A 24,412-nucleotide genomic window follows, 5' to 3' on the forward strand; every position below is an offset into this window, starting at 1 on the left:
CAAAGAGTTGGGATTATAGGTGTGAGCCACCATGCCCGGCCAACAAATGCTTTAAATAGAATGCCTAGTTTGTACTAAAATGTTGAGCAACGGTTTGCTCCAGATTCACAAATCTAGAATGAGAAAGCCATTTAAAGGGGAGTTGGCTTGTGAATAGAAGATTCCTTTGGTCAAATTAAGTTCAAGCTAATTAATTTCTATTGAAGACAAATCAATTCAAATAAGACATTTCGTTAAAGCACTAGCCTGGTCACAGTATAAAATCTTAAGAACAAAACAATGAGTTTTTATCTTCCTCACATGGCATTCAGAGGTATTGACCTGAATTTATATGTAACGAACCTTAGTTAAATCCATTTTAGACCACAGATAAGCCTTTTGTGCTGTAGGCCATAAATGCAAGAGTATTTATTTCCAGACGTTTCCATGTGAAAATGAAATAAAGTGGGAAAATAAAATATACAAAGAGGAGGGTGTGAAGGTCTGGACTTTTATTTTAAACAAGTTCATCTTTGCTACTGAGTTTCATAAAGCTAATGTAAAACTCTAGGATATTGTAAACACACACTGCTTCTAGCATACAGTGTTTGCAGCCATTTCTAGGTCAAAGACCAACTCATAAAAGAGGGCTGGAAGTCCCTAGGAAGTGATTCCACTGATTTTGACCCTTGCCCTTCAGAGGTATTAGAAGAGTTGTAAGACTCAGAGGAAGGAAAGGGAGATTGTGAGAATGAGGTTTGGTGACTTCTTTAGGCACTCATAATTTCCAGCCTGGATGGGGCACAATCATCTTGATGGTTGGATGGAGAGCAGAAGGAAACAGCAGCACAGGGAAGTGCTGCCAGATTTCAGGTAGTAGGCAGAAGATTTGGGGAAGCAGTCCAGATGACATTACTTTCTGTCCCATATTTCACACACACATCTGTCTAGTTTGGGCTAGGTGTTAACTTGTCCGGTGACAGAGCTGAACCAAGAACCAGATATCTTGCAAGATCTTTTCTACCTCTGAGATTGCTGCCAGGGGAAACCTGAGTAGGAGCACACAGATCCACAGATCATCTCCTGGTCACTAGAATAAGCAGACCAAGGAGCATACTTGCAGATATGAGCAATCAGCTGAATGGAATTTGAGGAACGTTGTAGAACTAAAATATAAAGTTTTCCCTGGGAAAATTACCTTGACTCCTTCGGAGGAAAAAAAATTGTTTAAATTCTTTACCATTTAGAACACCTAACAGAGTATGTGCCTAGATGTCAGGTTAGAGGAAATCAGTTCAAATGAAATTGAAATGAGGTCAGCCTTCTCTAAATGAAGTAGAAAATGGTAAAAGCTTTAATGAGGCTAGGGAACTGGGTTACAAGCTAGTTTTCTGTCTTTCTGGGGTGAGGATGTCTCCGTGCTCCTCCCCTGGGATATGACCTGGCAGATCTAGGGAACACTAAGATAATGAAACACCGGGGCAAACGGTACACATGTAAACCTGCTCTACTTCCCTGCCTTGTCTAGTACTTCCCTCAGCGTGGCATTTCCTCACTCCGTATCCTCCATGCAGCTCCCCCTAAATTCATTTCACGACCTTGATTCTCTCTCACTCCCTGCAGCTTTCCCTACCACAACATTCATTCTAACTACCCCTCCTAGGGCCACTTCCCTCGGGGTCCTTGGAGCACGACTTTTCAAGGAATGGGAAGGAACATTTCCTTGTTGAGAAAATACACCTAAACAAATGCTTCTTTATAGAACAATACATTCAGTTTTTAAAAATTCAATTAAAATATTCACACATGAGACACCCACAGACCTTTCCTTCTTCGAGTTTACTGATTTACATCTCCCTGACTCTCCTTTTACTGTAACGGTGTTGGCAGGTTTCCCTTGCTAAGTCACCAGACAGTTTGTACGTACAAACATAGCTAACTTTTGCCCTTCAGTTTATGTAATCCCCCTGGCGGACTGGAGAAATTGTTGTGGTAAAAACAAATAAAAGAGAATTTTATAATTTCTTTCTAGATGTCTGTGAATCCGACCAGTCTCTGAAAAACAGCCAGTGAAAACCTACTCCAAGTATCTTTTTTTCTCTCTTTTTCTTCTCTTTTTTTTTTTAAATTCTGCTTTAAGTTCTGGGATACATGTGCTGAACACACAGGTTTGTTCCATAGGTATACATGTACCATGATGGTCTGCTACACCTATCAACCCATCATCTAGGTTTTAAGGTCCGCCTGTATTAGGTATTTGTTCTAATGCCCTCCCTCCCCTTGCCCCTTCCTACCCAACAGGCACCAGTGTGTGATATTCCCCTCCCTGTCTCCATGTGTTCTCATTGTTCAGCTCCCACTTAAAAGTGAGAACATGTGGTGCTTGGTTTTCTGTTTCTGTATTCGTTTTCTGAGGATGATGGTTTCCAGCTTCATCCATGTCCCTGCAAAGGACATGAATTCATTTATTTTAATGGCTGCATAGTATTCCATGGTGTATATGTGCCACATTTTCTTTCTCCAGTCTATCATTGATGGACATTTGGGTTGGTTCCATGGCTTTGCTATTGTAAATAGTGCTGCAATAAATATACATGTGCATGCATCTTTATAGTAGAATGATTTACAATCCTTTGCATATATACCCAGTCAAATGGTATTTCTGGTTCTAGATCGTTGAGGAATTGCCACACGGTCTTCCACAATGGTTGAACTAATTTACACTCCCACCAACAGTGTAAAAGTGTTCCTGTTTTTCTTCATCCTTGTCAGCATCTGTTGTTTCCTGACTTTTTAATGATCACCATTCTAACTGGTGTGAGACGGTATCTCACTGTGGTTTTGATTTACATTTCTCTAATGACCAGTGATAATGAGCTTTTCTTCACATGTTTCTTGGCCACATAAATGTCTTCTTTTGAGAAGTGTCTGTTTATATCCTTTGCCCACTTTTTGATGGGGTTGTTTTTTTCTTGAAAATTTGTTTCAGTTCCTTAAGTTTCTTGTAAGGTTTGGATATTAGACCTTTGTCAGATGGATAAATTGCAAAAATTTTATCCTATTCTGTAGGTTGCTTGTTCACTCTGATGATAGTTTCTTTTGTTGTGCAGAAGCTCGTTAGTTTAATTAGAACCCATTTGTCAATTTTGGCTTTTGTTGCAATTGCTTCTGGTGTTTTAGACATGAAGTCTTTGCCCATGCCTGTGTCCTGAATGGTATTGCCTAGGTTTTCTTCTAGGGTTTTTATAGTTTTAAGTTTTACATTTAAGTCTTTAATCCGTCTTGAGTTAATAATTTATATAAGGTGTAAGGAAGGAGTCCAGTTTCTGTTTTCTGCCTATGGCTAGCCAGTTTTCCCAGTACCATTTATTAAATAGGGAATCCTTTCCCCATTGCTTGTTTTTGTCAGGTTGTCAAAGATCAGATGGTTGTAGGTGTGTGGTATTATTTCTGAGGACTCTGTTCTGTTCCATTGGTCTATATATCTGTTTTGGTACCAGGATCATGTTGTTTAGGTTACTGTAGCCTTGTAGTATAGTTTGAAGTCAGGTAGCGTGATGCCTCCAGTTTTGTTCTTTTTGTTTAAAATTGTCTTGGCTATATGAGCTCTTTTTGATTCCATATGAAATTTAAAGTAGTTTTTTTCTAGTTCTGTGAAGAAAGTCAATGGTGAGTTGACAGTAATAGCATTAAATCTATAAATTACTTTTGGCAATATGACCATTTGCAAGATATTGATTCTTCCTATCCATGAGCATGGAATGTTTTTCCATTTTTTGTGTTCTCTCTTATTTCCTTGAGCAGTGGTTTGTAGTTATCCTTGAAGAGAAGGACTTAGTTCTGAGAAAGTATATTGTTTCCCATTAGCTTTAGTGGACTTGTAGTTCCAAGAATTAGAGATGATGCACCCAAAGTTCAAAAGACTCCTACTTATCCAAGTGGGAATGATATTAAAAGATGCTTGGAGGACCTCCAGCATCCATCTTGGGTGCATCATCTCTAGTTCTTGGAACTACTAACCCACTAAAGCTAATAGGAAAGGATACACTCTCTCAGAGTTAAGTCCTTCTAAGCACTGATTTCACAATAGACACATAACTCATATTATGAAGTATCATGATTATGATTATGACTAAAATATTATGATTATGAGGATTGTACACCTAAAACCAGTAAGATGATAAATTTTATGTAATGTGTATTTTATCACAATAAACAAAATTGAAAAAATTTATGAAGATATACAGATTAACCAGGGTATAACCAATATGAATTAAATGCATGGGTCTCTGGAAAGTTATGGTGTTTTGCACCCAGAAGGAAATCACTCTTCCTTTGCCAAAATAAATTGTAATTTTGGCTTTCCTCACTTCAACAAATTTACAAGAAAAAAAATCAAACAACTCCATTAAAAAGTGGGCAAAGGAAATGAACAGACACTTCTCAAAAGAAGACATACATGCAGCCAGCAAACATATGAAAAGAAGGTCAACATCACTGACCGTTAGAGAAATGCAAATCAAAATCACAATGAGATACCATGTCTCCCAGTTAGAATGGCTGTTATAAAAAGTCAAAAAACAACATGCTGGTGAGATTGTGCAGAAAAAAAGAACACTTTTACATGGTTGGTGGGAGTGTAAATTAATCAAACCATTGTGGAAGACAATGTGGGGATTCCTCAAAGACTTAGAGGCAGAAATACCATTTGGCTCAGCAATCCCATTACTGGGTATATACCCAAAGGAATATAAATCATTCTGTGATAAAGGTACATGCAAGCGTATGTTCGTTGCAGCACTATTCACAATAACAAAAACATGGAATCGACCTAAATGCCCATCAATGACAGACTAGATAAAGAAAGTGTGGTACCTATACACCATGCAACACTATGCAGCCATAAAAAGGAACAGATCATGCCCTTCCTAGGGACATGAATGGAGCTGGAAGCCATTATCCTCAGCAAACTAACCCAGAAACAGAAAACCAAATACTGCATGTTCTCACTTATAAGTGGGAGATGAATGATGAAAACACACGGACACACAGGGGGAAACAACACATATTGGGGCCTGTTGGAGGGTTGGGGTGGTTGGAGGGAGAGCATCAAGAATCGCTAATGTATGCTGTGCTTGATAGCTGGGTGATGAGATGATCTGTACAGCAAACCAAGATGGCACACGTTTACCTATGTAACAAACCTGTTCATCCCACACATGTACCCCTTAACTTAAAAGTTGGGAATAAGAAGGAAAGAAAGACAAAGAAACATTTAAACAGGAAAAAAAATTGTGGCTTTCCTCTGCTCTCTAAAGGTTTTACTTCTCAAAACTTTTCCTTTTTTCTGACTTGTAATACTGAAGAAAATTAAAGAGCAAACCCTGTCTTAACCAGTGTTTTCATGTGTCACAATTGAAGACCTCTGTGAGTAGATGGAAGTAAAATAGTGAAATTTGGATTATAACTATTAACACTATTAACACTACTGATGTGAAGAAATGTGCCCACAGCTGTGGTGACTGGCATTTAGTTAATACTGGTCAAGGGCACTTTGAGGAAGTTAAGGGTATGTGGCTTTTTTCGTGGTGGTGACCTGTGGGATTCCCAAAGCCAGGAATCTACTGTTTTCCTTGCTGCTCTATTTGTCCTCCCTCCTTTCCGCCTTTATAGTGTGTTTAATTAAAAACCACATTCTAAGTTTGTCTGGATCTCAATTTATTATCTATTGTTAAATTTTCTTTACTTAGAGGAGAAAAGGGGCTGAATGGAAAAGTAATATCAGATATTAACTATCATAGGAAGGCATGATTTAAGATATTTTGATTCAGGCACTTGTAGTCTTGCAAAAAGACAGAGTCAAAACTTAGCTTAGCAGTGGCCAGATGTGAACTTTGAAGTGACTCCCAAACATTGTGTGGGCTTCAGAATAAACAATGGGTTCAAATCCTGGCTCTAAATACGTGCGATTTATGACCATGGGCAAGTTATTTAACTATTTTAAGCCTTAATTTCTTTATCTGTAAAACTAACTAACACAAATACTTGCCTCTTAAGGTTTTTATGAGTTTTACTAGGTATGTAAGCACACAAAATGGTACCTGGACAGAGTACATATTCAAACACTGCTAGCTATATACATCCTTTCCTCAATATTCTAGGAAATTCAAACAAAAGCCAACATTTCCCCTGTTTTCTTTAGATAATTGTTGCTATGTGGAGGTGGATACAGAATATTGGAAAGACAGGAACCATGCAAAGAGGTAAGAGACTGGAGAGAATGATATTATTCTCAGAATTCCCTGATAGAATCTTCATAGCAGAGAAGATTTAAAAATCATCCAAGTCTTCTGTATCAAGGTGAAGGACTTGGTTTGGATCAACTGTCCATCTTTTTGATGAAAGGAACTTCCATGGCAAACAACATTCTCTGGAGGCCTGGAAAAATTGAGAATAGCACTGGCTACAAAACTTGCTTGAGTAGAGTAAAGCGGCACTTTGCTATGCAGAAGGCACCTCCCTCAAGGCTGTGCTAATAAATGTCATCTTCCCAGTGCCTCCTTGACTACCATTCTTTGAATTGCAGTTCTTACTTCCTCCTTCCTACATCCTCCTGCACTCTCAATCTCTCGTTTTTTGCTACATTCCCTTTCTCCATAGTACTTATACCTTCTAACATATTCTATGCTTTACTTACCTGTGTTTATTACGTAAGATAAGTCTCTCTTTGTTTGACGTTAAGTTATACAAGGACAGAGGAATGCCATCTGTTTCATTCACTGATGCATTTCTTTCTTCCTTTCTTTTTTTTTTTGAGACAGAGTCTGGCTGTGTTACCCAGGCTGGAGTGCAGTGGCACGATCTCTGCTCACTGCAAGCTCTGCCTCCCGGGTTCACACCATTCTCCTGCCTCAGCCTCCCGAGTAGCTGGGACTACAGGCGCCCATCACCACACCGAGCTAATTTTCTGTATTTTTAGTAGAGACGAGGTTTCACCGTGTTAACCAGGATGGTCTCAATCTTCTGACCTTGTGATTCGCCCACCTCAGCCTCCCAAAGTGCTGGGATTAGAGGCGTGAGCCACCACACCTGGACTCGCTGATGCATTTCTAAGGCCTAGAACTGTGTTTGGTACATAGTAGGCACTCCCTAAAAATTTGTTCAACAAATGAAGGAATGAATGGGTGAATGATTTACTGAATGGATGGATACATTAAATGAATTGAATAAAAGAAAGTAGAATGGTTTGAAAAGGTTCTTCATTTGTTCTAATTACTTGAACTACTTGTGTTTCCAAGGCCCATGCTGGCATAATAGCTCAGAGAGAGACAGAAAGGAGAAAACTTTTAAAACAAAATTTTCAACAAAAAAGGGAAATAAATAGAAGTTGTGCTGTATAATGATTTTAGTCTCATTTGAAAGCTGCCATTTAGATTTAGGGCCCCAAGGAAAAGTCTTCCATCCCAGCCTTTACCCTCCCCAATTCCTGGACCAAGTGATAAAAAAAAAAAAAAAAAAGTAAAAATAAAAATAAAATAAAACATTAAAAAAAAAAAAATCTACGATGAACTTCCGGTTTCTGCCAGTACCTGAACAGCATTTGTGAGAATCTGTGGGAAGGAATCCTGAGTTTAAAATTTCTCTCACATCTCTTCCTCTGTGTGGAGATTGGCTTTATGTGGTGCAATGCTTAATACCTCATTGAAATGTATGTGTCTGCAGGATGCTCTCAGATTCTCAGAGTCCCGTCTTAGCGTGTCTTATTTGTTGACTATCCCTGTCAGCCTATCAGTGGGTTTCAACTGTAGTTTCATGCATTGCAAGGGCAATGAAGAAGCCCAGGGTAGTTCCATCTGGTTGTTTCCAGAAAATGGGACCTACCCACCTCTGACCAGTGGAAAACACGTGGCCAGGAAAAAGTCCCTTATAAGGTACATGGCTCTAAAGTAACCAACTAGCTGAACAACTAACCCTTCATCTCTCTAGTTAGATGACTAATAAATAAATCACTTATGAAGCCGGAATAGAGTTGGAGATGATAACAGTTTAGAGCTATATATATATATATATATATATATACTTTAACATTATTTATTCAAGAGCCGTAAACAAACTAGCCCCTAATTACTTCTGCAGCCCTATTTCCTTCTAGTCCAGACCCCACAGCCAGCACAACCACCCAGCAATTTGTCTAGGCCTTCCACTGTTTCAGTACATGCTTAGAATGCATTCTTTTCCTTTAAGCCTATTTTAACAATTCTTGAATCTTTTCTTATGACTCAGTTTACTTCCTCCCTCATCCATGGGTTCATTTTGAGTAACTCTGGTTTCTCTTAACTCACTCGCCTCTGAATAACACTTACACTCGCATCTTATAACCTTGAACTCACTATTCTTTCCCTGCTCCAGATCGTGTTAATGGGATGCTGGTGGGTTAGCACTGTGATATTGGTCAAGTTACTGTATTGCTCTCAATTTTTTTCTTTTTTATTTCTCCTCCTTGACATCAGTTTTCTCCATTCCAGTCCTATACTAGAACAATCATGTTGAAAAAATAAAAGTAATTGTGTCATTCCTTATCTTAAAGAGCTTCTATTTTCCCTCTGTTGCCCATGGGATGGAATCTAAATGCTTTTAGCATAGCAGTCAAGACCCTTGAAAATCTAATCCCAACCCACATTTTCCCTCTGATAATTTATCCCTTATATTTTGCCCTTTGAAGTGCTGCTTTGTTCTCTGGAAATCATGGGCCTTTTTACATGCGGTTCCCTTTCCTTGTAATATCCTTTTCTGCAGTCTTTTCCTATTCATCCTTTAGAATTCTAATTCAAAAGTCACTTTCTGAATATTTCCACACCACTAGTCCAACATTTCTCTAATAATAGTTAATGCATGTCTCTCTAATAACACTGTGTACATCTGTCACTTATTTACTGGGCATCTATTATGTTTCAGGGATTGATGCTAGATGCTGGAGACACAAAGGCAAAAAAACTCAAAGAATTCAAGGAATTCTCAGTCTAGTGAGAAAAATGACAAGGAGTGAATAATCACAATGCTATGAGAGAAACAATATTGGACATATAGAGAGAGCTCTAGAGAAACATGGAGGGATCAGCACATCTCTTTTCAATGACAAATGAGGAAGTTAGGAAAGTTTTCCTAGATGAAATAATTCTTTCCATGTCTGTATCCCAACTCAACTTTGAACTCATCAAAGGCAGGAACTATATTTTAGTTATTTTTCTGTCTCTTGTAATCTAGCAGTGTACCTTATGGTGCTAGATTATGAAAATTACTTCAAGTTTCTTTAGTTCAGCCTCCTTGATGTACATATTAAATAATTCATTCATTCATTCATTCATACCTGTGTTCCAGGTACACTGCTAGATTACAAGAGAGAGAAAAATAACTGAAAGTTATTTAGTCCTAACTTTCAGTTTATAGAAAATACAGGTTTATAGCAACAAGCTAAAACATCACCATCCCCCTGCCCCCTCCCACCCAACCCCAACACACAAAGAATGTGGCCTGTGGGATTTTCTATAAGACAACTTACCTGGTCCTATCAAAAAGTCAATTGTCATAGAAACAAAACCAAATAAAACCTTGTGGGACTGGGGTTTGTTCTAAATCAAAAGAAATTAAATTCTGACCAAAATGTGTTCTGGAGACAACTGGGGCAACTTGAATATTGATTAGATAGAAGACAATTACTAGGAAATCACTATTAATATCTTAGGGGTATTTGTGCTATTATGTTTATGTAAGAGAATATTTATTCTTATTTTTAGAAAATAAGATTAAAATTAATTAGGACGAGGTGTCATAATGAAAACAGGGTTAAAAGAAAAATTTTATTTATTAAAATAAAATTTGTTAAATAAATAAATAAAACAAAACCAAAAAACCAGACTGTTACCCAACGGTTCCCATTAATCCATCAAGTTTAGAGTGCAATACTCTAGCCAGCTGAAGTTCAAGCCTCTGAGAATCCTTCTGATAGTAAAAAGGAATGGTAGTTTTGTAGGGATGACTAAATTAAGTTCTGTAGAGTTTCACAGAGATAAACTGTGAGGTCTAAATTGTAAAGAAACACACATCTCCAGTTCTGATTTATGGGAAAAGTAAATAGGTTTTGCAGAATACGGTTGCCTAGGAGGAACTCTGTGGGCATGCTCAGATTTATACAAACTGAATTTTGACTATATGTGTTATAGAGTATTTTCTATTAAGCTTGTTAATAAAATTATGTGGAAGAGGGCTTATCCTAAAACCTAAACATTCCTGGGAGTCCTAAAAAATTAGAGAGGCAAAATATGCCAGTCAGCAATATTCGCTGAAAACAATTTCCTTGAAAAAGTTACAAAAATTTGTTTAAACAATACCTAATTTATGCAACCAGAACCTAAGTGAAATTAAGTACACTTAAAGGAAATTAGTAGATCCTAAAATTTCTTTTCTATATCCTTTTTTTTTTTTTTTTTTTTTGGTGCCCTTTGGGAAGGCTAATTATGCATGCTGGTAAAGACATTCATGATTCCTTAGCCTGAGAATGAAGAGTCTTGAATATGAACTTCCCATTTCTCCCTGTTGGATGCTAGAATATATTCCACTCTGGAATGCTCCTCCAGCATTCCAGATGGGTTTGCTAAAATGGGGGTTGAAACATCTGCTCCCCCAGATGGTGTCTAGGCTCACTGCTAAGTAAACATGTCTTCAAGAACCAAAGCTTTCTAGGCCACCCAGCTCAGTGAATGCTCCATCAAGTCAGGGAATGTGCCTTCCATTTAGAAAGAATCTGAGAAATCACTATGGAGTCTTGTCATACAGCAGAAATACAAAAAAATGTGTCTTGCCTTTCTGTCTTGAGAAAGTAGAAGGTCAACACATTCCTTTGGAACTGGAATGTTCAACCCAGAAAGCTAATTTCTTCCCATGCAAGCTAATTCTCTTTCCATTTTGAATTTACTATCAAAGTCAAGAGCTTGGGGTTCTGTATATATAGAAAAGTCAAATATGTAAGTTTTCAGTTCTCAGAGATATTTTGTCTCTCATGGTTCTTTGGGGCCCCAAGTTTTGCAACTAGTTGACAAGTATAGTTGTTGCACATTTCAAATGACTCGTTTATCCTTGATCCATAGAATAGCAAACAGACTACATAGAGAGACTATGGGTCCAGCATATTTATGCCAATTTTTTTGCACAGTTATTAACCTGGCCTGCCATTTGTCTCTGACAGTCAGTTCCTTAATTTGAAATGTAAGAGCTGGGCAAACTTCCAAGACCTTCCCTGGGGCCCAGGGCAGGGCAAATAAAAACCCTATTTTCCAGGTAGATTACTTTGATTACACAGTGCTTGAGTAAGAACAATGGCCACTATGAAACCTCCTCAGTTTTGTGGTGATCAGAAAGGAAAAGGTGAATAATTGTGATGAGGTCACCAAGGGTTTGTCCTCCAAAACAAAATGTCTATTAATTCTGACTCTTCCCCAGGCCACTGCCAGATCCCAATGCACTACCACTGAGCAGCCTGGAGAGTTAGTCTTTATTCATTTTTCATAGCTTCCTTTAGTTCCCTTTTTCTATTTTCTGCTTTCCAAAGGATAGATTACATTTTCTTCTACTACTTTAAAATTACATATTCTATTTTTTCTTGTAGAATCAATACTTATGTGCCTATACCCCTCTTGGTTTCTTAGCGTATCAATTCTTCTATCTTGCCATTAAAAATACTATGTTTTGTCTCCATATTCATGTATTCATGTTGTCTAAGTTTTTCTTCTGGATCAAATATTTCCCTTTTTGCTTTTGGTTGATTCTAGATTTTTTTTAAAAAAGTAAACAATAAAATTCACCAAGATATTTGATTATCCTTATTTTCTCATCTTTTATAGCAGCTCCTGGATATGTTTCTCTTAGTTAGAACTTTCTCTAAAACTATATTCAGTATAGTATCTCTATGAGACAAACCTGAGGCTTTCTAAGGCTAAGAATATATATATTTTTTTTTATCAAGCCCTCTTTTTAAATGAAAATGCTACTGGATATAAAATTTTAAGTCCAAAATGATTTTTCCTCAATATTTTAAAATCGAATTTTATTGTCTTTTTGCATCTAGTATTGCTGTTGATAAGTCTGCCCACTCCCATGAAGGGAACTTATGGTCTTCTCTTGGAGCATGATATATCCAGGGGCCCCCATCCCCTCAAACAAATTGGACTGCGATCACAACCCATGTCAGTGGCTTGTTCAGCCCAAGCTATGCTCTCACACAAATCCCTCCACACACTTTCCATGCCAATTTTGACTTTAGCTAGGTACTGTCTTAGGCTCTAGGAATGTGAAAGTTTTAAGCTTGTCAGAACAAGCTCAGGTGAGAGAAACTGATGGGCCGAGCCTACTGATATGATGCCAGAAAGCAGTGTATGGTTCACGTCCAATCCACCGTGGCAAAGCTAGTGTGCACATGCTAATAGAGACAGTCACAGCTAAGAGAAATATTTGACTTCTAGTTCAGTTTTCTTCTCAAGCCAATCTCAAGACTTAGACAGGTTGATAAACAAGAAACACCAATACTTTCTAGAATGTCTTGTTTCCCTTCCTGTAAGACTATCTGGACCTTAAACAAGGGAATGCAAATGGTGTGACACAGGTCAATGACTATTGTGAACAACTTAAATAGTAAGAAGTCCTATAAATATAGCCAAACTATTCTTCATTCATTCATTCCTCCATTCATCCATTTATCCATTCATTAAAATCTTCCTCGAGCTCTTGCTACATGTCAAGTCCTGTGCTGACTGGACACCAGGAATTAAAAGAGAGCTTACCTGTAGGGAGTTGATTGAATGGTGGAGGAAATAGAAGTAGTCAAGAGTCTCACAGATAAATGCAAGATTGTACCTATGAGGAGTGCTCTGAAAGATAAAGTATTGTGCTCTTCAAACATAAAATTGGAGTGTGACCTGGTTGGAGGTTGGGGGAGAAGGTCAGGGAAGGTCGCCTTGTGGAGGTGAGGACTGAACAGCTTTGAAGAATGAGGAGGAATTAAATACACAAAGACAAAGGGAGAACAGAGTCCTAGGCAGAGGTTAAAGCATATGAAAAGAATTTGTGGCAGGAGAGGTGGTAAGGAGTAAATGGGGCAGAGAGAAGGCCACTGTGGCCAAAGCACAGAACTCACAAGGGAAGCACTGCAGGACACAAGGGTGGAGAAGTAGGTTGGGACCAGAATGTGTGGGGCCTTCGAGGCCATGCTGGGGATCTTGATCATTAGCCTGTGGGCATGGGAAAGCCTGGAGGGTTTTCAAGCCTGGATATAAAGTCATATGACCCATGCTGCATGTGGAACTTGTTTTTAGCTTTAACATGGAGGGTGTGTTACTGTGGGAAAGGAACACCAATTACAGCAGCTGTGTAACATTTCCAGGAATTAGGAACATGTAATCATGTGTCTGCATGGAATAAAGTTTTCTAGCATGTGTCAGCCTAGCCTACTTTGGAATATTATCAGCAGTCTGCCTATGTATGTGCAGCAGCACAAAGAAAATTTCCTTTCTCTACTTAACATTTTTAAAATTTGCAAGCTTATAATTATGTTGATTTTTAGATCAATCTAATTGCATGTGAGGCTCTGAGTATGCCTTTTAAAAATATTTTCCATGTGGTTGATCATCTGAAAATTGATGGCATTGTTTCTGATGATTTTCTGATGCAGTGTTTCTCAGACTTTAGCCTGCATCAAAATCACCGGGAGGACTTGTTAAAACATAAACTCCTGATTCTTGTGTGAGACCCAATACTTTGCCTTTCAAGAAGTTCTCAAGTGATAATACCTAGCTGTCAATACATTTCAATACAAATAATTTTAAGATGTGTATTGCTTTTTTTAAAAAAATCTGAATTTATCTTTAAAAGACCTAGTAGCTAACATAAATTTGCTTGTCAATCAAAACGTTTAATGAAAACCTACAATGAACGCTGCATATGAGCATCATTTTGATCTTTAAAAATATCACTTCTGGCCGGGCGCGGTGGCTCAAGCCTGTAATCCCAGCACTTTGGGAGGCCGAGATGGGCGGATCACGAGGTCAGGAGATCGAGACCATCCTGGCTAACACTGTGAAACCCCGTCTCTACTAAAAATACAAAAAAAACTTAGCCGGGCGAGGTGGCGGGCGCCTGTAGTCCCAGCTACTCGGGAGGCTGAGGCAGGAGAATGGCGTAAACCCGGGAGGCGGAGCTTGCAGTGAGCTGAGATCCGGCCACTGCACTCCAGCCTGGGTGACAGAGCGAGACTCCGTCTCAAAAAAAAAAAAAAAAAATCACTTTTGTTCACATATGAGACACAGGTTGGTGTTGAAAACCATATACCCTTTTAATCGTCTCCATCATCTCTCCATCCCATCTTCTAAAAACAGAATGAATGCCTTGATAATCATTTTCCCAAAAAATATTATCATCTAGACTTTTTAAAGACTTGTGTCCTAGGAGGTGAACAGTATGAGCTTCAGTAATCTGGATGCTGATAAAACCTCAGTTACATAATTTCCTACAGGACAGATTGCAATCCGCAGACCAGGGTTTCCCTGAATCTCCTCTCCAATTCCTGCCCCATCTTATTCTTACAAAACAGCCTTTTCCCTGCCATGCCAGCAGCTACCACAGACAGTTTCCATCCTCTTTAAATTTGTACCTGCTGAGGGAAGTGAAGCCTTCTCTTCCTACATAACCTTGGTGTGCTCAAGAGAGAAGGTGGGAGAAGTTTCCCTCTGGGCCAGCAACCTCCTTTTCCCAATTCATAAGCTCTCAGTCATACCGCTGTTGCCACATCACACTTTTGATGACTGTGCAAGAAAGGGTCACGTGGCTCAGGGTGCATTCTTTGGCAAAGAAAGAAGGTAGCTCTGGAAGTTGGCTTGGCTTCAAGAGAGAGAGGGCTTGGTTTATGCTATGTCATTATTTCCAAATCAACAGAAAAGGTAAGGCTCCTCACCAGGGCCAGCACATGTTAAGTGGTTTGGTTGGGTTATGACATTACTTGGAACCATTCTTGGGTGTGTTATCTTTACGCCAACTTGCCTAAAAATATTTAAAAGATGCAATTCAAACTAAGAAGATTTTTATATTTCTTTCATACATGGAGAAACCCCCAGATTGGAATAATCCAGGATTTGTGTTGGCACACCTCATGCCTTCTACCATAAACATGTCTTCTCAACTCAGAAATGGTGCTTTTTAAAAATAAAACATCAGGGAGGAGTTGGTTGGAATTTCACATCTCCATATGGAACACGTGTTTCAATAGCTTTGATCCTTAAAGAAATCATGCCTTAAGTTTACCCTAACTCTTTTTTGCTGTACTTTATCTCTTGACTTCCATAATTGAAAAAGTCAACAAAATACTTATAGAAAAGTGATCAATACCCAAAAAGCCACATATCCAGACTCCATCCACAGGAAAGCAGCATGCTTCATTGACTATTATGGAAGGAGTTTGGACAGGATGATCTTTAAATCCTCTCCCACTCTAACAGTCTATGTACTTAGAGCTTTAATTTAGTGTTAAGGGGAAAAAAATGAAAGAGTTGTTCCTAGTCCCTGTTCCCAATTATACTTCTAAATTTATTTTTATTTTTATTTTTTTAATTCTTTTTATTTTTAATTTTAATTTTTTTTTACCTTAAGTTCCAGGATGCATGTGCAGACTGTGCAGGTTTGTTACATAAGGTATACGTGTGCCATGGTGATTTGCTGAACATATCAACCTGTCAAGTAGGTTTTAAGCCCTGCATGCATTAGCTAATTGTCCTGATGCTCTCCCTCGCCTCACCATCCCTCCTGCCTACAGGCCCCACATCCCTCCTGCCTACAGGCCCTGGTGTGTGTTCTTCCCCTCCCTGTGCCTATGTGTTCCTCCCACTTCTGAGTGAGAACATGTGGTGTTTGGTTTTCTGTTCCTGTGTTAGTTTGCTGAGGATGATGGCTTCCAGCTTCCTCCATGTGCCTGCAAAGGACATGATCTCATTTCTTCTTATGGCTGCATAGTATTTCATGATATATATATATTTTTATAGATGTATGACTTGTACACAGTGACATGCACAGATCTTAAGTATATAGCACTTAAGCACTACTCTGATCAAGATAAGACCACCACCAGTCCATGAGAGGCTCCCTCATGCCCCTTCCCAGTCTCTATCTCCCCAAAGATAATGTCTATTTTCTACTTTGTCACCACAGATTAATTTTGTCTATTTTTAAATTTTAAAATTTTAAATAACAAATATTTATAAATATATTGATGGAATTATACAATATACACTCTTGTGTCTGGATTTTTTCACGCAATATACTTCTGTGAGATCCATCCATGTTGTTTGAGTGTAGCAGTAGTTCATTCATTTTCATTTCTACTTTATATTCCATTGTACAAGCATATCACAGCACATCTATCCTTTCTACCATGAATAGATATTTGGATTGTTTCTCATTTTTGGCTATTGTGAATAAGTTCTTAAGAACATTCTTGTACATGTTTTTAGTTTTTCTGGTTTTTTTATTTATTTACTTATTTATTTTAACATAAGCACTCATTTCTGCTGGGTGCGTAGCCAGGAGTAGAATTGTAGGGCCACAGGGTCATATTTAGCTTTAGAAGACTAAGAAAGTTTTATTTGGAGCCCTTTCATTTCAGAGAAAGTTGCTCAGATTGCCTTATAGTTAGCTCTACCTTCACTAGAATATAATCTACAATAACAGTTATTATACATTGATACCTACTATTCACTATTCGCCAGGTATTTTGCATACATACATTCTTATTTTTATAACAACCCTGCAAGATAATATTGTTATACTTATTTTATAGATGAAGAAATTGCCTGAGTAAGTACTTTGCCCAATGATTTGCTCAATCATATCTAAAGGTTAGAGAATGTAAGTATAATGAACTTTCCATAAATGCTTTTTGTAATCACTCTGGCTAGAGTAGCCATCAGTGTAACCATTATACACTGTCTCTTGCTCTCTCCATTCTTTCTCCCATTATTACTTTTCACCTTGTTTTCTGCCCTGTGGCTTAATGTTACATGATATCACATTTCTTGTCTGTATGATTGCATTAGACTCAAAAGGGCTTTGCTGGTGGTGTTTACAATTCTGAGAGCAGTGTTTGAAGAATGAGTCACTCTGTGATGTATTTTAAATGAATGAATGAAAGTCCTAGAATGTTTCTCCTAAGCACGCATTGCTTCACTCCAGAGTGGGAATTCGTGTTTTGTTTTTATTCTGATCCTTGCCTCCTTATGGTAAACGGGTCTCAATCTTTCATCTAATGTTTGTGATACTTTTTTTTCTTCGTGCTATTTCTTCAATTTGGGCATAGTTTCATGTGATCCACATTTTTTAAAATCAAGGTATTAAACAAATACCAAAAGAAAATTTAAGAAATATTTGTGTAGGAAGGGTGTTTTTTCCTATTCATAACATTTGCCAAAAGAAACCAATCCATCTGCTGAAGTATTGGTGTCTTTTCACTTATGTCAGAAGCAGCTGCTATTTTCCTGTAAAATTCATTGAGAAACAATTTATTTTACCTCTCTAGAATTTAAAACCATGGAAAAGTCAGCTTCCTTTGCTTGGGTACCAAAAATGGGAAACCACATACAATTTACATTGAACAGGGTGTAAGATTACATTCCACTAGGATTTTCAAACCTTCTCCAAATGAACTATGAAGTGAGAATACACCACAGACTTTGAGAATGTTCCTGACTGACAAAAAAATATTCCATGAGTTCAGTTGAAATATAGTCAGTCTTGCTGTTTAGTCTCCACAGTGATCAACAGGCAGCATGATTGTACTTGTACTGAACTAATCAATTTCTCTGAAAATTGTATTATTTTGTGGATTTGGCAAATGTATTATTTAATCCTTCCTTGATTTTATTTTTTCTTTCATAACTGAAGTTCTCTTACTCAGTTATATCAGTAATATTTAAATAATGGTTCTTTGAGTCTGTTTGGTTGAATTCTTTTCTTTCCTCCTTTTTTTTTTCTTTTGGATTTGACATGAGCTCTCAGTTAAGTAACCAGGGTTTGAAAAAAACTCTCCTAGAGGGTGAGAATATATAAGAGAATATATAAAATTCAATCTCAAGCCATATCTTCCAACAAGGACATTCTATGATTCCATTCTATGCTCTTAACTGGCATTGGAAATTTCTCTCTCCCTCAATCTCTGTTTGTGTGTTTATAGAAAAAATATATAATACATATATAAATATTTATATATTTATAATAGAATATATGATATAATATATTAAAAGCATATAACATATATTATATAATATATAACATAATTATATATTACATATTATATGATATAAAATCTTATATTTTATTATATAAAATATATTATATATTCTATTTATATAATATTGTATATTCTATTTACATATTATAATATATAAATAGAATATTTTTATATAATATTCTATTTATATAATATTATACTATATAAATAGAATATTATATAAATATATTCTATTTATATAATATACTATATAAATAGAATATTATATAAATATATTCTATTTATATAATATTATACTATATAAATAGAATATTATATAAATATATTCTATTTATATAATATTATACTATATAAATAGAATATACAATATATTATAATATATAAAGAATATATTTATATAATATTCTATTTATATATTATAAAATATAAATATATTTTATTTATATAATATTCTATTTATATAAAATATGTATAGTCAGCCCTCCATATGCACGGATTCCTCATTTGTGGATTCAAACAGCCAAGGATGAAAAATATTTGGGAAAAAAAGGATGGTTGTGTATATACTATGCAAGAATTTTTTTTCTTGTCATTCTTTCCTAAATAATGCAGTATAATACCTATTTACATAGCATTTACATTATATTAGGTATTACAAGTAATCTAGAGGTGATTTAAAGTATATGGGAGGATGTGCGTAAGTTATATGCAAATACTACATTATTTTGTATGAGGAACCTGAGTATCCATAGACTTTGATATCCACAGTGCAGGGACCCTGGAACCAACCCTTCATGGACATACAAAGAGATGATTGTGACATGTAATTATATACATTATATAATGTAGCATATATAATTATACCATGTTATTTTATGTATTATATAAATTATACATATTCATGTGCTACTATATATAATATAATTATATTATAACATACTTGTATATTGCAGAATTATATATAAAGATAACATTATTATATATATTTACTCTATAAGTCAATCATACTCCTCAGAATCACATTATTATCATAGGTCCATGCTGGCCCCTCTCTTAATTTCTTTTATGCATTCATTTCTTCTTATTTCTCTTCCCACTTCTTTCTCCAATCCCCCTCCACAGAATAGACAAGCATTCTAATGTGCCTAATATATATCCTTTTGTACGTTTTTACAAAATATGTAAAACTTTTTATTGTCTGTTTCACAAAATATGTATTTTACGTGCATGAATTTTAAATTTATGCTAATAAAATTATTTACAGATTTCATTCCTGTTTCTTTTCCTTCTATTTAAAAAGTGAGACATAGGTTTCTAGCATCCACTTGTGTTGCTCTAGGCACATGTATTCTGTCACTGTTTCTGCTGTATAGTTCTTCATGATGGGGAATGCTCCATTTTCAATCTCTTTTTTTCCCACCGAATGGACACCAAGATCATCTCTAATTTCCACCACCTGAAGCAACACTATGATGAGCTTCCTTGAGAATGTGACCTCAGGATACTGTGTGAGAACTTCTTTTTGTTGATTATCCAGAAATATAATTGCTGAGTCATAAAGTGTGGGGATATTTACTAGGACTAAGCACTACTAGACCGTCTCTACTCTCCCAGGAAGATGTCACAACGTTCCCATCGTCACTTGGCAATGTCCAGCTTTCTCATTTTTTGCCAGTTTAACATGTGTAAAGTAATGTCTCATTATTGATTAATTTACATTTCTGTGACTACTAATGAGTTTGAGAGCAAGTTTTCATGTTTCCTAGCCTTTTGGATTTTCTCTTTTGTAAATTACCCAATCATATCCTTAGCACATTTTTTTATTGGGGATTTCTGTCTTCTTGTTGTTGTTGATTTGCTCTTTTGTAAGTTACCCAATCATACCCTTAGCACATTTTTTTTTTTTATCGGGAATTTCTTTCTTCTTGTTGTTGTTGATTTGTAAGTATTGCTCGTGTTAAATATTGGTCTTTCATGGTTTTAGATATTTAAACATCTCTCAATATGTAACCTGTCTGTAAACTTTATCCATGACATGCTTCATCTAACAGAAAAGTCTAGTTATGATGTAATCAAGTTCATCAATTCTTTTGTTCATAACTTATTAATTTTAAGGGAAAATCCTGTTTAAGAATATTTTCCTTCAATCTTATGTAACAAAGGTATTCTTTTTCATTTTCTGGTATAAACTTTGTAGTTTTCATTTTAACATTTAGTTCTGAATTCATTCATAATATTCCTTTTTCATTTACTGTTAAAAGGGATTTAGTTTTATTATTTGACATGTTGCAAGTCAGTTTTCTTAACACCATTCACTAAATTATCTGTCCTTTCCTCATTGGTTTGCAGGGCTGTCTTTGCTGTTTGTACATGGGTCTATTTTCAGAGCTCTATGGTCTGGGAAATTACTTTTATTACTATGTTTAGTATTTCTTATAAATGGTAGGGCATTTCTTATGGCACTTATTTCTTAGGACACTTCTGTCTGTAGTGCTTTTTTCTGAGATGTTAGAATAAGGTGTTTTTTAGTTTCTTCAAAGATTCGTATTCAATTTTATTGGGTTTATACTGAATTTATAAATAAATGTGGAGTGAACTGGTATCTTTGTGATATTAAGTCCTAAAATCCAACATTATAAAATGCCTCTAAATTTGTTCAGGTCATCTTCCAGAAAACTTGTATATTCTTTGGCATCTTAACTTCAGATAACTTTTTTGTTATTGAGATAAATATCTTTTTAAATTTCATTTTTCTATTTGATTACTACTAATGAAAAAGAGTGCCCTTTAATTTTGTAAAGTAATCTTTAATCCAGAAAGCACATTGAACTCTTAATAGTTTTAAGGGTTAGCCTGCACTTCTGTTGTTTTTTTCTAGGTAAATAATTATATCACTCATGAAATGTTAGTTTTATTTCTTGTCTTCCAGTCCTTGACTTTCTTATTTCTTTTGCTTTCCTAGTTATTTATACCAGCATGTATAGTACTGTGTGAAGTAGTAGCGGTGTTAGAGGTCATCCTTCTTTTATTCTTAGTCTTTACGGGAATACACTAAGGTTTTTTCATTAACCACAGTGAAAAAAACCTCAGTGCATTTCATTAAAGACTACGAATAGCCCGGTACATATTTTTACTAAGCTCAGGAATTTCCTGGCTATTCTTTTTTTTAATAATGACAAACTGTTGAAGCATCTTTATTTGTTTTTGGAATCAACACTACAATAGGCTTGCAAAATAAGTTGAGCACCACTACTCCTTTCCTATTATCAGGAACAACATATATAAGATAGAAGTTAAATGGAAAATCAGGGTTCCCTTCCAATATGGGGAGTCTAGGCTCTCTAGAGAGAAAAATGCTGTATTTCATTTCCAACCAGAAAAAAAAAAAATGTGTCTTGTTCAAATCCAGCTTTGATTCTTGTCTGGTGTCTTCTACCGCAATAGTAGGGTGCCTGGTTTTTTTCAACCATTGTTTCACATAAACCAGGAAGACTCATGCTAAAAGAAGCATCTGCTATAATGATTGTTCAAACCCATTTTGAGTTTTCAAAGATTTCAAACAGTAGGAAGCATTCTAAAGCCATCTCTTGCTGAGGTCATTGTTTTTGCTTCTTTGTTGCCTATGAGCTTAATTACACTGAGGGCAAAGGTAAGAAGTAGAAGTGGGGCATGCAAGGAAAAGGAGTATGGTGAGTTATACCTAGTAAAATGCCTTTAGGGACGTGAATGAGATGGCCATAATGGTTCCCTTGGCTTGACTGAACTTCAGATAGGCTTACTCCTAATGCTAGGCCCTGAACTCCATTTTCTTGGAGGATTTGCTTTAGAGCTTGTAACTGTAAGTTCTTTCTCTGGCTGTAAGTTTTATAATAAAAATTTATAGTTTACTTAGCTTGCCTCCCAAACCAACTTGAGATGGCATAGGCGAAGAGCTGGAGTTTGCCATTTTAGTGGCCCTTAAGGGTTTTTAGTGGAGCTTAGGTTTTAAAACTGGCAGGAGGCTTTTTAAAAGAGTTATGTCTCAAACTTTGAAATGTAATCATCAAAGAAGATACTAGCACATTTCCCCTTCTCTATCGGAAGGTAGGAGTCTAACTTCAGTGAGTGCCTTACTCCAAGTTGCAAAACTACCTCCTGGTTATAAAGATATGAGAATTCTATTTTTCTTTCAGATAAAGTCAGTTAGCAAACACAGATGGTCCCTCAACATCCTCCAATACCTTTCCTCTAGCTCACCACAGAACTTAAAAACCCTTTCACCCTTTGTTTCGACAGAGTGGAGCTCAAATTAAGTTCTAGTCTCTCTACTCTATTGCAATAGCCTTGATAAAGTCTTTCTTGACTGCTTAACTTTGTTCAGTGCAATTTTTGCTTTGATGGAAGCAAAAATGATTGAATAAATATGTTTGGATGAAAGTATTTGGGTTAAATGTTGTAAATTCCCCAGTGCCTCTTAAAGAGCAGGAGGATATCATTAGTATGGTCTCATGAAGGGCAAGGAACACTTGAATGATGTTAATGATTGAGATCCTAGTCTTAAGTCAGATTTTCCCTTTGATTAACAGTCTAAACAACTAAAAATTTTATCCATTACATAGAATCCCTAAGCTCCACTAAAATGGCAAACTCCAACTCCTTCCCTATGCTATTCCAGTTTGGTCTGGGAGGCAAGGTGAGTAAAAGTTTGGGATATTAAATATGGCTATAAGTAATCAAATTAGCACCCTGCAGCTTCTTTCTTATGACACATATTAGTTCTGAAAAGATGTTTCTGATGTATGCCTCCTTTGCCACCACTTCACTGACCAAAAAAAAAAAAAAAAAAAATCTTGTTAAAAAGGTTGCATATGGAAGAGCATGTGCATTAAAAAGAAAAATGGAGACTGGTGGATCACGAGGTCAGGAGATCGAGACCATCCTGGCTAACACTGTGAAACCCCGTCTCTACTAAAAAAAAATACAAAAAGCTAGCGGGGCGAGGTGGCGGGCGCCTGTAGTCCCAGCTACTCGGGAGGCTGAGGCAGGAGAATGGTGTGAACCCGGGAAGCAGAGCTTGCAGTGAGCTGAGATCCGGCCACTGCACTCCAGCCTGGGTGACAGAGCGAGACTCCGTCTCAAAAAAAAAAAAAAAAAAAAGAAAAGAAAAATGGAAGCATATCCAATCTTCCCTCTGCCTGGACTATTCTCAACCATCCCCCAGCTGCCCCACAACACAGTCACCAGGGGAATCTCTACCCATTTTTCCAGAGTTAGTTCAAATATTTTCCCTTATATTACATTATATAAAGCTTTTCTAGAAACTCTACACCAGACAAAGCTACTCTGTATCTCTATCTCCATCACAGTGTTACATACTATATTGAAATTATTTCTTGGTATGTCTGCTTTCATGAAGCTAATTAAGACTTTAATGAAGTCTTAATTAGACTGATCATCTACCATAGTGTTTGGCACATTTTTGAGTGATAGATTTATTTCACATCTTTATTTTCAACCTTAAGAGCAGTAAGGCTCGAGGCATGTTCTCAGGATTTCATAGTTGAACTTATATTACAAAAAGTGCCCTCCCATTATCATTGCTCTATCCAAGAGAAGGTACAGAATACAATTTAACATTCTATATGGAACTTTACCACTATACCTTAGTATCCTCTATAGCACCATAGAAAACTGTTACTGCTTAGCAGTTATTGGGAGGTGAAGAGCAATGAGTTCTGAGTGGCCCTTCAATCACTAAAAAACAAAAATTGATATTAACAACCTTTGTTCATGAAAGTAGCATGTTCTGAGTTGTTTCACCATTAGTGAGATTGGTTTGACTTAATGGAGGGAATTTATAGAACAATTGGCTGGAATAAGGCAGAAGTCAAAAGGCAAAGACGTTTCACTTATTGGGTGAGGTTCTCTTCCTCCATTGTTTCCCACAGATAAAACCAAGAACTGGATGGTTCAGGCGTATTTTAGCATGGCACTAATGAGGCCAAAATTAAAACGTGGGGCCCTTTAAAAGTTTTTGTTTGTTTCCTGACTGCTGCCAACTGTTGCTCTATTAGAGATTGTCATTTTCATTAAGTATTCGCTAAGTTAACACCTAGATAAGCCAGGTGCTTAATA

The 24,412-nt window shown here is 36.5% G+C and overlaps 1 protein-coding gene across 2 annotated transcripts in view; it reads left to right on the forward strand.

Annotated features, from left to right (window-relative positions):
• Positions 1 to 24,412, forward strand: part of LOC105484432 (uncharacterized) — a 334,675-nt gene that overhangs the window by 236,137 nt on the left and 74,126 nt on the right. Inside the window, exon 11 of one of the 2 annotated variants that reach the window (XM_071075681.1) lies at positions 6,182 to 6,242. The exons of the other annotated variant lie outside the window; for it this stretch is intronic. Coding sequence (XP_070931782.1) covers positions 6,182 to 6,242 — 61 coding nt within the window. The remainder of the gene's footprint in view (positions 1 to 6,181; positions 6,243 to 24,412) is intronic. 2 annotated transcript variants of the gene reach the window in all.

Source organism: Macaca nemestrina, chromosome 1, assembly GCF_043159975.1.
Source record: "Macaca nemestrina isolate mMacNem1 chromosome 1, mMacNem.hap1, whole genome shotgun sequence".
Taxonomy (NCBI): Eukaryota; Metazoa; Chordata; class Mammalia; order Primates; family Cercopithecidae; genus Macaca; species Macaca nemestrina.